The 14919-nt window shown below is 38.0% G+C and overlaps 2 protein-coding genes across 2 annotated transcripts in view; one reads left to right on the forward strand and one right to left on the reverse strand.

Moving 5' to 3' along the window:
- Window positions 1–14919, reverse strand: part of ACAD11 (acyl-CoA dehydrogenase family member 11) — a 28589-nt gene that overhangs the window by 8428 nt on the left and 5242 nt on the right. Inside the window, exons 6-13 of the mRNA XM_079302035.1 lie at window positions 13699–13846; window positions 13008–13129; window positions 12471–12577; window positions 12206–12329; window positions 10489–10566; window positions 9979–10117; window positions 9769–9876; window positions 8546–8644 (exon numbers count right to left, since the gene is read on the reverse strand). Coding sequence (XP_079158161.1) covers window positions 8546–8644; window positions 9769–9876; window positions 9979–10117; window positions 10489–10566; window positions 12206–12329; window positions 12471–12577; window positions 13008–13129; window positions 13699–13846 — 925 coding nt within the window. The remainder of the gene's footprint in view (window positions 1–8545; window positions 8645–9768; window positions 9877–9978; window positions 10118–10488; window positions 10567–12205; window positions 12330–12470; window positions 12578–13007; window positions 13130–13698; window positions 13847–14919) is intronic.
- ACKR4 (atypical chemokine receptor 4) lies at window positions 632–7298 on the forward strand. Its single transcript, XM_079302043.1, has 2 exons — window positions 632–1898; window positions 4717–7298. Exon 2 carries the CDS (start codon window positions 4736–4738, stop codon window positions 5795–5797), a length of 1062 nt encoding a protein of 353 aa, XP_079158169.1. The 5' UTR covers window positions 632–1898; window positions 4717–4735; the 3' UTR covers window positions 5798–7298.

Consider the following 14919-nt stretch of genomic DNA (forward strand, 5'->3'; position numbering starts at 1 on the left):
TGGCAGCATGGTACCAATTGTTGGAATGAGGGAGTCTCCTAATGGAGAAAAGGGACACACACAGGCACATCCCACCAAGAGCCTGCAGTAATTTCTGTCCACCAGCATATTGTATTCCACAGTTTAATCTCATCTTCTGCAGATAGCACTGCAGGCAGCTGGCTCACAGAGGGCAAAGAGTACACTGTAGCTGCAAGCAAGCAGGCAATGCTGGGGCTGTGCAGCTGCAAGGGCTTTGCAGTCCTGCCACTGAATGCGGCTGCTGGTCATTCCCAGCTGGAGCTCACAGGATCTGATGGTGCCAGTGAGAGCAGCTGCTCAGCTTAGGAATGGTTTTTTTTTCCTTACCTTCATGCCCCTTTCACACAGCCACAAGTGTTTTTACTTAAGATCCGTTTTGTATTCACTCTTACTTACTAAATAATTTTTGTTATTTTTGATCCCACTGAAATACATACATGACAATACCATTTCTTTACTCTGACTGGAAGGATCTGTCCTCCCTGCACCCCTAGAAAGTTACAAGGAGCTGAGGAACTGATATGCAAGGCAGGATTCACATAACCTCTTGTTCTACAGCCTGCCCAAAAAACCTCTTAGGCGCTTCTGCAGGCAACACACAATTCCTTGGGAGCATTCTCAGCTGTATTCTGTTTATTCTGTCTTGTTGGAGACCCTATTGAGACAAAGCCTATCCAAAAATGAAAGTTTCATTTGTTTTGAAGAGATATGGCTCAGGCCTCGAAGCCATGATACGACCCATGAGGAGATGGCTCGGAAGGAGCCCAAACATCTTATCTGTCAAGAGCACCACTGAAGTACTGAGTTAACTCAAGATGAAAGCATTGCAGAAATATGCAAAAATAATGTCTAGACTGCAATTCCTCTCCAAGACTATTTTAGGTTGTCATTCTGAAACAAAATATAGCATATGGGAAACATCTGCCCATTATATTCTTAGCTGTCCACTTCTAAGAATCTTTCCTTTAACATATTTCAAAATAATTGAAGCACAGACAGAAGGTTAATTCAGCCCTGGCAGGTGCATCAGAGTGCCCAAACCCCCCAAAATCTGACTCTGGTCTGCTCAATATCTCCCTGTGCTGTTTGGCTTCAATATTGCATTTACTGCAGCTCATTAGATTGCTATCTGATCCAAGATAATTCAAACAGGTCACTAATTTGATTATGAATTTGACTGGCAACATTCAAGCTCCTGAGAACTCTCCCCCAGCATGCAGGACTATCACTTGTACTCTGGTTGACAATTTGCCACTTTCCTTCACATATTTTCCTTAACTATCTTTCTGGTTTCACACACTGAAAGAACTGCTTTCCCCACCTCACCCAAAGCAACTCATCTTTTTATTGTATCCCCTAAAAAGTTACGTAAGCAGGGGATGTAAGGATCCTTCAAAACCTTATACAGCCAGCCATCAAAAGCACAGTAGTGCCCTGAGGAAAGAATGGAGAGGCTCCCCATGGTGTCTGGGGCAGTAACTGAGCCCCAGCTGGACCTCCTTTCTATCTTTTCCATCTTTTCAATGTGTCGTTTGATAAAAGCCTCTTGATAATGTATAAAACATTTGGGCTTCCAGGAATAAAACCACAAACAAAGAGAAGCAGTAAGAGTGTCCTGACCTTCCAAAGAGAAGTCACAATCTGGTTGGAACAGGAAGGAATGTAGGAAGTGTACACATTCAACACAAGAAAAGTCTCCAGGAAAGCACAATTTTTTAAAGTTTTTTTTAACTGTCAAGTCAAAATGAAAGTGCAACAGACTTCCACATGAGGGTGTGGTGTGTGAAGACAAAATGCAATGTGTCAGAGCAAGTGAGATCACTTCACTGAGGCACATCTCAATTGCAGTACCTGCTACTCATCTGCTGACAAAGAAGGTTAGTTTTGTTTTAATCCTTACTGCTCTCTATATTGCATGATATCTTCTTTGCATACATTTACTCTTAGTTAAGTTGGCTTTACAGAGAGATATCATCAGTAGCAGGACAGAACACTGCTTAATTTAGCAGAGGGAAAAAAATCTGTCTGTTTAAACTAGGAATATTAACATAATTCACCAGCATTCATACAATCCCACATCAAGTTTAAACAGAGACACTGAATTTATATGACTGGAAGGCTGAAATAATTCTGCAAGGAAAACACGCACTTGTAGATTTAATATATTCATTAGTATGCATACCTCCTAGAAAACACTATTTGAAAAACCAGCTTTTGAGCTGTCTAGGTACTTGTGGGCAGTTTATATGTGATAAAATTCCTTTCTGCCATACCATCCTGAGAAGCTCCAGCTGGAAGATGCAGTGTACCCACAGCAATCTGCTTCTGTAAGACAGTGCACATGGGCATGGCTCCCTGTGTGGGATGGAGACTGAACTCAGCTTTTCCACCCCTCTTCAGTGCCCAACTCCCATGGGACTGCTGGGCTGTTTGCAATGAGCACATGCACACGTGCCTGACAAACAGCCTGACCAGGAAAGACAATGTGAACAGGTCTGGGAGACAAAACATAACTGTGCTTTAAGGGAGAAAAGTCAACTGTTGCATTTTAGGTAACTTTGTTCCTGTCACAAACTCAGGGCAGGCAAAAGCTTATCAGGCAGTGGAGCGTAGAGTCACAGCCAAACTGCCTTGTCATGCACAAACTTTTAAAGTTTGGCCTGAAATGTTTACTGGTTTGCTTTCAAGTGAATTTGCCAGTGAATACAATTTGATTAAATGTTCCTTGATGGGTTCTGTATTAAGTGTTTAAAGCCCACAATCAAATCTCTTAACTTCTAATTTTTCCAAATCTCAGTAAGTGGATTAAACTCTTCTTGCTGCACTTTCTCTTCTACTAAAAAAAAAAATAAAAAGAAATAAAAGTTCTTTTACTGCTGATAACAAAATCTCTCCTCAAAGTACTATAAAGCTGCGAAAGTTTCCTGCTGCTGGAGAATCCTGCTAATGCAGCTTGTTAGGCATAGAACAGACATCCCTTTGCCAAAGCATTAAATAGAGTGACTGTACTTTTCCATTCTGCACATTTCATTAAAGCAACAATAAAAAACAAATTGCAAGATTTAAAATAAGAGTAATAATTTTTTTAAGTTTGAGGGGGAATGTTTTGAAATGTTAACAGAATGTTAACAATGAAATCATTAAAGATGGAGCCAAACCAGATAGTTAATTTGAAACTAATATGCTTTTTTACTAATATGCTTTTTAAAAAAATTGACTGGGTGAATCACTGAAAAAAAAATTACAAATTTCTCTGTATTTAATTGGTTTGCATCCCTTATTATGAGATCAATCAGTAACATATTTTTTCCTAGTAAACAGATATATTTTAAAAACTTTAAGAGACACTTGGCAACCCTTCATTTAAACAATTGCCTAAGAAACAGAAATGGCATTTGCATTTTTATTTCAGGCTTGAAAAAGCCAAACTGTAGTTCTGGGACAGAATATCAGATAACAATCTGCTTTCAGCAACATTGACCTCAAATTCTGAACACTGGATATGATGGCAAAAGGGGGATATGTTTTTCATTCTCAGTTGATTTTTGCTGGTGCTGCAAAGAAAACTTAATCTCATTTATTTTAAGAAAACAGGGTATTGCAGGACTGTATTTTATGACAGACAGAATTTCAGCATATTAGTCAATGAACACAGTTACAGAAAAAGAAGAAAATAATGCAGAACACAAGCTTGCTTAAGACATAGTCTGAAGATACAAATATTTAAACTTCAACTCTAAGCTGGCAGTGAGATGCCAGCCTCAGTATTTACAGAGCAAATCTGTCATGAGATTCTATTTGAAAAACCAGCAGAGTCTCTGAGCTGTTTGCGTACTTGTGGGTAGTTTATATGTGATAAAATTCCTTTCTGTCATAACATCCTGAGAAGCCTCCAGCTGTAAGTGTACCCACAGCAATCTGCTTCTGTAAGAAATTTCACATGGGCATGGCTCACTGTGTGGGATGGAGACTAAACTAAGCTTGTTCTGCTGCTGCTCAGCAACTGACCCCCCTGCTGTGCTTCTTGTAGGGGCATATACAGTGTGCCTGAGAAACAAACAAAAACACTCTCCTTGTACTACACTCATATCCAAAATTTTTTACAATTTGTAACAGCAGGCACTGAATATTTTTAACAGCAGGCAGATGCTTGCCTCAGCTGTAGTCTGCTTGTATTCCTTATACAACTGATTGTAAGAGCATTTACAGCTTCTAACTGGTATTCCTTTGCTTTGCAGAGGCTGGAGAGGGGAAGGTGTAATTCCAACCCTATAAAGGTACAGAAACAGTTATGTGCAATGGAATATTGTCAAATATAACACAGTCAGAGCAATTAAAGCAATGATGGCTCCTCATCTCAAATGCAGAAATCAGTGAGGGGCACTCCAAACATTTTACAATCTCAAATGCTAAGGGTAAGGAAAGTTCTTCAATTGAATCTATTTTACATGTATTGCCCACACAGATGCTGTCAGTTACCGTACTTCACATGAGAACTCAAGATGATATGCTTTGCCTCTGTTACTGTCTTCACTCTGATTATTCACAAATGCATTCTGAACATCCAAGTTCTTTAAATTTGAGATGCATAAGCAGCCCTGAAGAAGCATTTTAGGTTTCAACAGAAATTTTAGAACTTAAATCCACTATTATTCCTTTGGTGTTCCCTTCTCCCCACTTTTTTGTGTCTTGCAGCTTTGCCACGGTCTTAGATATGAATAACTCAACAGATTACTGGATTGAGGATGAGGAAGATAATCTCAACCCTCTTATAGATTACAATAGCTATGAGCTTCTCTGTGAAAAAAGCGATGTGAGAAATTTCAGAAAATTATTCCTCCCAGCGTTCTATGCACTGGCTTTCATGGTTGGAGTGGCTGGAAACTCATTAGTGGTTGCAATTTACGCCTACTGCAAGAAACCCAAGACCAAGACAGACGTGTACATCATGCACCTTGCCATTGCTGATCTGCTCCTGCTCTTCACCCTCCCTTTCTGGGCTGCAAATGCAGTGCAGGGATGGGAACTTGGAAACTCGATGTGCAAGCTCGCTTCTTCTCTGTACACCATGAATTTTAGCTCCAGCATGCTGTTCCTGGCCTGTATCAGTGTGGATAGATACAGGGCCACTTCTGAATCCCAAGTCTCTAGAAGAGTTGGCAAACACTGCAGTGTTACCTGTATCTGTGTCTGGCTGGCTGCCATTTTCCTCAGTATCCCTGAGCTGCTTTTTAATCAAGTCAAGAAACACAATGAGAGGAATGAATGCCTTCCTGTATTTCCTATGAACATGGAAACACTCTTAAAATCAACCATCCAAATCCTGGAAATTATCCTGGAATTTCTGCTTCCTTTCCTAGTCATGCTGATCTGCTATTCTGCTACAGCTCGGGCAATCTTTAGGTCAGCAAATGTCAAGAAGTCCAGGCCCTTCATGGTTCTGCTGGCAGTAGTGGCTACTTTTGTTGTCACCCAGCTGCCCTACAACATAGTGAAGCTGTGGTGGGCCATAGACATCATCTACATGCTGGTTACAGACTGCAGTGCCAGTAAAACCATGGACGTGGCGCTCCAGGTCACCAAGAGTGTGGCTTTGTTCCACGCCTGCCTCAACCCTCTCCTCTACGCCTTTCTGGGCGCCTCCTTCAAAATGCACGTCATGAAAATCGCAAAAAAATATGGGTACTGGAGAAGACAACAGCAGAATGGAAGAGCTGAAGAAATTTCCATGAATTATGAAGACCCTACTGAAGAAACAGTCAGTTTCACTATATAGGGTTCCAGTGCATCCATCATCTTACATAACAAGGGAATTGTTTGCTAATTCCAGAGGGTATTGTTTCTGCAGCTGTTTCCCTTCAACTCAACTTTCAGATGAATTTCTGAACCTGCCAAGACACTACAGAGCACTTCAAAGTGGAATGTGTTTATTGGAATCAAGCAAGAACTATAATACTGAAACCCCTAGAAACAACATCAAAGAACACAAACAAAAAAATAAAACCCACCACAACAAAACCCAAACACCTAAAAACACCCCCAAGATTAAAATTTTGAGGTGTCACAGTACTAGGCAATTAAGTAACTGTGCAATGAACAACCTGTACACATCTAAGCATGTAATTAAAATGAAGGAAAAAACCATCACCAATCAAACAGAAGTACCAGAAGTTAATAATCTTGTTTCTCCAACTATTTTGTAAAACTTTAGAACGTTTGTCTAACAGTTCAGTTCCATTTCTCAATTCAACTATCATTCCATAGATATCCTTGCAGATTGAGATGAAGTATAAGTTTATGGCTGAGAATTGAGAGGGAGAAAGAGGGGGGGAAAGCCATTATTTCTGTGTTTCTACAAATGTATAGCAGCAACATCCTCCACAAAAACACCCCAGCAACTTATTTTTTATAACTACAGAAAAAATGACTTTTCATCTCTTCTTTTCTGCTCACCCTAAACTTCAACAAGACCAGTACTCTAAGGATGACACATTCTAGATTTTTGTAAATGTAATAAAATGTTCAGTTAATCTTCATATACAAGACTTGGATTATTCTATTCAGAATTATTACAGTTAATCAAGCATTGCAATAACTGTATCTGCTAAAATATGTGAAGATAGAATAAAATCAAAGAATAGAAAAGGTGCACTGGCTTTTTTCTTTTTCTTATATTTATTTTTGTTTTGTTTTAGTAGGTACTGACATCTCTCATCATAGGCAATTACCAACTAGTAAATGGGAGAGGCCTTGCTTAACAAAACAGAGATGTTCCCATTCCATATGGAACTCATGGATTTACAGTTTTTACACAGAGAGCCATCCTCTGCCACAGTGTTGGCAGGGGTTCCAGGAAAACAGCAGTTTTCCATGAATCACTGGAAGCATTTCAAACATACTGATATACTAGCTTAGCTTTCAAAATGAAGAAGTGGTGTTACAGGATACTGTCCTTGTCTTCAAACTCCCTGTGGGCTCTGACAAAATGTCTCATCTACAGATTAGGAAAGCCAACAAGAATCTCATTTTTAGATACCATTCCTAGTTACACAATTATGGACTGGAACAAAAAGCTCTAAAATGACAGACAAGAAACAACAGTAGCATAAATCAGACATGAGCCTCTTCTCCGTGCTTGGATGACAAAAGCTTATGGAATGTCTGCTCAGTGTTTTGAGAAATACTAGGGTGTGAACAGATAAGTCAGAAGTGCTTGACTGGCTTTCTACACATAGACCATAAATCTGACATATTTATGCCATACTGGATTTACTGTACACAAGAAACCCCACTTCTTCCATGAGGTAGCTGACTCCTTGCATGTGTGATTTATGACTTGTCTTCACAAATACAGAGTGACATTCTGACCAGGCTGTCAGGCTTCTGGAATTCCCACACATCCAAGGTTTTAATGCCCTAAAAGTTAAAAAACCCCAACCAAAACCAAAACAAACAAAAACAAAACCACCTTCCCAGCCTGGCAGAAAGAGAGACTGACTAATGCAGAGCTGAAGGAACACGTTTCTCAAACTTCTTGCAATTGCAGTGCCTTTTATGTATCTGTCTTTATGTAAATCTCATTGCCCTAATTGTATTTAACAGAAATAAAACAAACCAAACCATGCTGCCTTTTGTTTACTCTCCTTTTTATAATTCACATAACTAATTTTATGAATAGTATTTTGTGTCTGTGACCCTCTAAAACTTTCTCATTACTTCCTCAGGAACTGCAATGCACAGCTGGGAGACACTAACCCAGAGCAAAGGCTAAACAGCCAGCAGTTAAGCAACACTCTTGGGTCAGGAGACAAGACTGCATGCCTTCTTTTTGCTGACAGTTTTACAGGAGTAGAACAGAGAGAGAGAGATCTATCTTCTGGTGACTCCAGGTATTGCACAAGCATGTATCAGCAGGTAGCTGTCTCAATCGTGTATGTTAATGAAACATTCAAGTTTTAACAACTCTGCTTATTTACTTGGACTTCAAACTTGCAGGGAATGAAAACTTTCAAGTTGTGGTCACACATTTTGGGAAAAAAATAACAGTACTACAATATTAGGGACAGCTGTCACTTAGAGTACAATGCATTGATTTTAGTGGGAATTATAACAAGAAAATCTCCTGTAATAGTCCAACAGCATCACAGGCTACTTTAAAAGCAGCCACATTTTACTGTGGCTACATGGTATTCTCAAACCTCTCACACAAGCTTCCATAGACAGCTTCATAAAAACAAAGCCATAAATGTGTAAGTTAACTGATAGGAAGAGAATGTTTAAAGAAAATAGCAGCATTCACCCTGTGAACAAAATTCAGAGGTTCCAAAAAGGGCCCGAATCCCCAAATTGTATTTGAATTTTGAACTTTGGTTCATAGAACAAAATCTCAATTCTGTTGTTTTACATTTTTTACTCAAGACAAGACAAATTTTCATCTCAGAAATGGAGCACAAATACTTTTATTTTAATAGTTTTTGGAACAAATTCTAGCCTTAGCCATTCTTAGTTAGGTTTCCACACTCACCACTGCTCCACCACTTCTTGCCGTTGATCACGTAGCTGTTCCCGTCTCGCTCAATGGTGCACTGCATATTGGTGGCATCACTTGAAGCCACATCAGGTTCTGTGTTAAAGGAAAAAACCAAACCACCAGATTTAATATAAAGGCAATACAACCTCCACAAGTATAGGGCTCTAGATATACTCTATTAAAAGTACACTGCTTTGCTATCAGGAAAAAATTTCTTTGAAGAATCTCACTGCTGGTGGTCAAAATATTTCTGTTTTCCAACAATCTGTTATTCACAGACAGTTTAAATGTACTTATCATTGGACCACCCTTTGCAAATCAGCCTTCTTCTTGTCCTTCTGTTTTTAAATCCTTTATCCTTCCAATGTACTTACAGCTAACAGTCATATTTCTCCTCAGCCTGTTTTCTCCCCTTGGGTTCTTCTCAAGTGAAAATAGAGATTGAAAATAATGTTGTGGCTGTATATGAAATAGACTACATGAAGTTGTCAGCAAAATGTCATCAATTATTTTTTTGGAACAGGAAAGATTCTTCCTCTCTCCTTTCAACATTGTCTCTTTTTATAGGCCATCTACTTTAAAATAGAAGTATCTATTTCCTCTTGGGAAACAGAATTTGCAAAGTAAGTGTCTGCAAGGCTGAATTTCTGACACAGAAAGATTTTGACATCATGTGCTCCAAAAGCAACCTCCCTAGAGCATGAGCCAGACTTTCCAGAGATGTTGAATGCCACAGGTTTTCAGGAGCAAAACTAAATACAATGCTGAGCTATGGACATAATGTAAGTTATTTCTGAGTTGTATCTTAAAAAAATCTATGACACTGCAAAACCACACGACTTTAGTGACAATAATCATACTTGGACCCAATTGTGCATGTCAAGAGAACTCCACAGCACACTACAAAGGGTAAGCTCTATTGTAAACCTACTTGGTACTATGAACTGTACTTTACTAGTACAAAAACTAAACTAAAATATATATAGAAAGCAAATACTCATTACTGTAACCATGAAAATTGGCAACTACCAGGAAAGGCAGCAAGGCTGCTCCAGTTTGCATTCACAACTCGTACATGATTTTTTTATTCAAACATATTCACTGAATTAGTACAGAAATGTCCACTGCAACACACAACTTGCTGTTTTCTTTTCTGTGCATACACCATGTGAAGTTTCAACCAATTGGCTCTAACTTTCTTCTGGAGAAAAATTTACCTGTCATGCAGAAGCATGAACTAATCTTCCCTTCTAGGAGAGGCTCCAGCCATTCTTTCTTTTGCTCTTCAGTGCCATACATGTGGAGGACCTCCATGTTTCCCGTGTCTGTAAGAAATCAGCACAGCTTGAGACACACAGCCTGTAAGGTGTTAGATGTCCAGCTTTCCAATGCTCTCTGTGCCACAGTTTTGGGACAGGGTTGCTAACCTGGTGCGTGACAGTTGAAAACCTCAGGAGCAAAAACACATCTCCCTGTCTCCTCAGCTATTAGGGCATAGTCAAGCTGGCTGAGACCACTGACATCTGGGAGGAAAAGGTTCCACAGACCTTCTGCTTTGGCCAATTCCTACCATGAGAATCAACAGAAAAATTAACAGAAATAAGTCTTTAAAAAAAAAATTAAATTCTGGCTTGCTCCTGCCTACCCTACTGCCCAATATATCTGATGCTTTTTTCAATAGTTATTCTGAAATTATAGGTCTGGTCTTTGACTTAAAGTTCAAATATACCCCTCTCAGACTTCGTTTGGTTTTTCTTCTCTCTTATTTGTTTTCTCACTTTTTCCATACTTCCCTCTTCCTTTTTTTTTTCCACTGTTCCTCACATTGTTTCTTTCCATGTAGTGTAACTTCTCTGGCAGGATACATCCACCACTCTTATCTTCTGTGTCTGTGCTCTTTTACTGCTAGAGGGTTAAAAATATTTGTTATCCCATACCTTCAGTTTCTCCAGCAGTGGTGGTTTCTTCCATATGTCCTCAGTATTTCTGTGTTCAGTATAATATTTCACAATTTCCTTAGAGAAACAATATAAGAGGTGCTGTTTAAATTAAGAACACATGTAACACACAAATAATAATACATCTCTTCCAGATCTATGACCCAAGGAACCAAGAAAAAAATATTCAACACAGGTTCACCTTATATAGTTGGCTGCATTACAAAATCAAATATATAATTGAAAGTTCAACTGCAATCCATTCTGCAAGACTTTAAATATCAGATGACCCTAATCAGTACCTTAACTACTATTTGGCATGGTTTAATGTATGTGATAATGGTACTAGGAGGTCAGTATTTTTGGAGATAAAGCAGTATAGATAAGAGGCACAAACCCAAAAGCAAAACAACAAATAAAAGCCTGATGTACTGACACTTAAGATTCAGCTAATCTTTTGTTAACTGTGAGGGAAAAAAACACCACCAAAAATACATTTTCTCTTCCTGTCAAAATAATTCCTTAACAGATAATGTAAGCAGTCATTCCAAGCACCAGCCAATAGTTTTAAGTGAACCTCTACATTTAATAATATTAGTATCTTTAAAGCATGCTTTAGTGAGGCATGGAACTTCAAATCTGGTCCAGACCTATAAAATGAGGTTATAAAATAAATAAAAGTAGGACCCAATTCTGAAAATGACACAATGAAGACAAATGCCCGAGTAGGATTTACAAGTCCTGATTCACAATCCCTGTCACCAGAAATAACTTTCAAGCACAACATGACTCATCTGAAAAACTTGCATGGTTATTTGTGATTTGTTTGTTTTTTAAAGCAAATACTTTAATTATTGCAAGGCTTTCTTGGACAATCCAAAACTACAAACCAAACTTAGTCACAGGCATATTTTCTAAGAAACTTTGCATGTCAAGAGTTACTGTCCTTGAACCCTCCTTGTGATAGATAGATGCATTCATAAACCTTTTAGATTAAGATATTCTCTGCATTTCTGCCTGACTTGTAAAAAAAAAATTAATTCAGAAACCCAAAACAACAAATTCTGCAACAAAAGCCATCTGCACTTCCAGGAGGTTAAAAGCTCAAATAACTTCCTAAGTGGAAATTCCTAACCTTCCTAGGATAAGAAGTAAACCACTTAATCTAATTTTCCTTTCCACTAACTATGGACTTTGTGTCTATTTCATTATCTGATTTCAAATCTTCATTGGTATTAGATTCAGGAATGAAGCTACTCTGATACATTATGCAATCCCATTTTTTGTCACACCCTAAAAAGCAAGAAACAGAAACATTCAGCTTCATACAATTAAATTCAGCAGTTTCTATTTTTAAATAGGTGTTTTTTGGTTCAGTACCTAAGAGTTCTAGATTGTTGCTAGTCTAACAAGTATTTTGGCAACTTCCTTTAAAAAAGTAACTTTTTTTAGAAAAAGAGAAATTTTTACACTTAAAATGTTTAAAAATAACTCTTTTATTAACAATGCAAACAACATTTTAATCCTGAAAAGAAATAACGTACTCTACAATGACTTCTGCTAATATTTTGTAATGCCACAACCATTACTGCATGAAAATAAGGCTGTTTTTGGAAAAAACCCCAGGAAGACATGACTTCTATATGTACTTTAACATTTTTTATAAAGTCTAGTCAGAAAATGTTCCTTTATAAACAGGTTAATGAAATGCTTTTACCTTCTCAGCTGGATAAATGTGCTGCTTCATGAACTGCTTAACCTTCAGCAAAATTTCTTGGCCTTTCCTACTTTGATGGAAGAGTTCTCCAGAAATGCTGTGCTGTGTGCTGCTGAAGGATGACCTAGGGAAGAACATTCAATGCAGTAACAAGACCAGATTTTCCCTCATAATAACATAAACTACCTTAGGCAGGCATTTAAATAAATAAAGATGTTGGAAAAGCTTTGCCTTGCCTTTGACCAGTAGTTTAGACCACTCTTACCCTTTTGAGAGCTCTAATCCTCTTTCTGCCAGAGGCTTCACAAGCTTTGCAAATTCATGACTATTCTCTGCAGAAGCATTTCCAATGAGATACCTGGCATATACACCCTAAAATCAAAAGAAAGCCATATATGGTATAATTATACACTTAAAATTGTCTCTTTAACACACTGGTGATTTCTTCAAATATAAAAGTAACACTTAAATGCACATAGGCTTAAAAGGAAAAAAACTTACTGGGATATGCTAATATGTGTTTTGGTACCTTACTGATACAATGGAAATGTTTGCTGCAAGAGTTAAAACTATATCCCAGCTAAAACACACAAAAGGCAAATCACAAAAAGTGGTAGTGGAAAAGGAAAAATTAAAAAAGAAAAGACAAATGTCTGCACGTGATATAGCAAATGAGCCCAGCCTGTCCCTCAAGCCAACTGAAAACAGCATGGACATATGATTATTACCAATGACTAAATGAACCACCCACAAACACACAAAGATATGTGACATTTCAGCAAATGTGAGGGTGAGCTATTACCTGGGCTATTGCTGCCACTTTAAAAAAGGACAAAGCAAGAAAGAAGTTAAAGTTGGATAAAGTAGTGGAAATACGCCGGCAGCGACAGTAAATGGAAACCAGTTCTTCAAAGGAAGGCGTTTCTACAACAAAATAGAACAGATTTGTTCAGAATACTCAAAATTTTCTATTATTTTTCCACCTTATTCTTCAAACATTTGAACAGTTTTCAAACTTAATGAGGTTTTTCTTTTACATAGTAAACACTATGATTTCTCATTTATGATGACATAATTGTGATATGGAGAGACCAAAGTAGGAGTTGCCAGAATTTCAGAAAACCATGACACTTCCTGCTGCCCTTTGTCTCCACCCCAGTCAGGCAAATCATTTCACTTGGGAGAGAAAAGGCTTTTTTTAAAAAAGACAAATTATATATTTAGATTTATATATTTTTTTTCTTCCATTATCTCTTAGAAAGGTTCAAAATAAGATTTTACAGAAGTAGCACATTGTAGCTAAGACAAAGCTTGATAGAATAGAACAATTCAAAGCCTCACTATCAGCATGTTTTCCACAGCAAAAAAATTACAGAAAGGTTCTTTATAAATGCAAAACCATTTGCTTGTAAATTTACCATTTAATTTTTATAACATTTCAAACAGAAATCAAGCCTAGGATTTGTTTCAAGAAAAAGATTGTAATTTCATACCTATGGTGTCTTTGAAACCCAAGACAGAGCCTTGACCTAAGTCCTTAATAGATGTAGGCCAAAAGTAGAATTGAGTGACATATGCTAAATCTGCTAAAGGATGACCAGTAGTTGAAAGTTCCCAGTCCAGCACTGCCAAAACACGAGCCTTAAATAAAAATAAAAACCTCAAGTGAGTGCTAGAAGACATGCTCTCTCCATCACAAATGCACAACCCACTCAATACCCAAGTGTTTTATTTGGCTACTATAAGTTTAAAATTAAAAACACACAGTGTAGCTGTCTACAGAGTTCCTTTTGGCACTATCTAAAGATCTGCAGAAAATTAACATTCAAATAGGGACAGATAGGCATTTTTCCAAAGAAAATCTGATTTAAATCTATATTTTTGAGTAATGTTCTTCCTGTCAGAAACTTCCAAACTCTTCTAGTAGAAAAGATGATTGCATTAAAACACCCTAAAGAATAGTAGTTCTGAGAGTTGTGTTTATTTTCCAGTCCTGTTGCACAGTCCTTTAGTAATTCTTTAGAAATTCACACAGACCATGCACCAGAAAACCTAATTTATCACAACACTGCCCATAGATGTGGGGAACTGAATTTCTTAAACAGGAAGCCAACCACTGCTCAGAGTGAACCTCTGCTGAAAGCATCTTGGTGTGTTCAGCTGGGTGGCCTGAGACTCCACACAGTGTCATTCTGACAAATTCTTATAATCCAGCTGTCCTGTTAACCTGAATGGCCTCTCCAGCCTCCTCATGATCCATGGCTGCTTCAAATATGCAAAAAAGTCTTTCCTACATGGTCAGTCCTGCACATTCAGGAATGGTTTCTACAGATTACTTAAAATTGCCTATGCACAACTTGGTCAATTACTTCAGTTGCATCAGGAACAGCTGGGAGGGGCCCCAGCACTGTCAAATTCCCTGCTCAGGGAATGAATCAGCACATTTAAGACTACAAATCATGTATATCATCTATCTATGCACAAAATTTCTAGAAATCTCTGGGATATGTTGCTTTCATGACCACTGCAGTCATGGTCACAAGTTCCAGGCATGTCTTCTGGTCACAACACAGCAGACAGCACAGAAAAAACTAATGAAAATGTAACTGTGTTGGTAGATAGGTAGCACATATTTTATACCATAAATTAGAAACAAAAAAGCAAACAAAAATCTCTTATTTTCCCTAAAGATGAATGGGGAACTTTCAGGGTCT

Source organism: Erithacus rubecula (genome assembly GCF_903797595.1).
Source record: "Erithacus rubecula genome assembly, chromosome: 3".
Lineage (NCBI taxonomy): Eukaryota > Metazoa > Chordata > Aves > Passeriformes > Muscicapidae > Erithacus > Erithacus rubecula.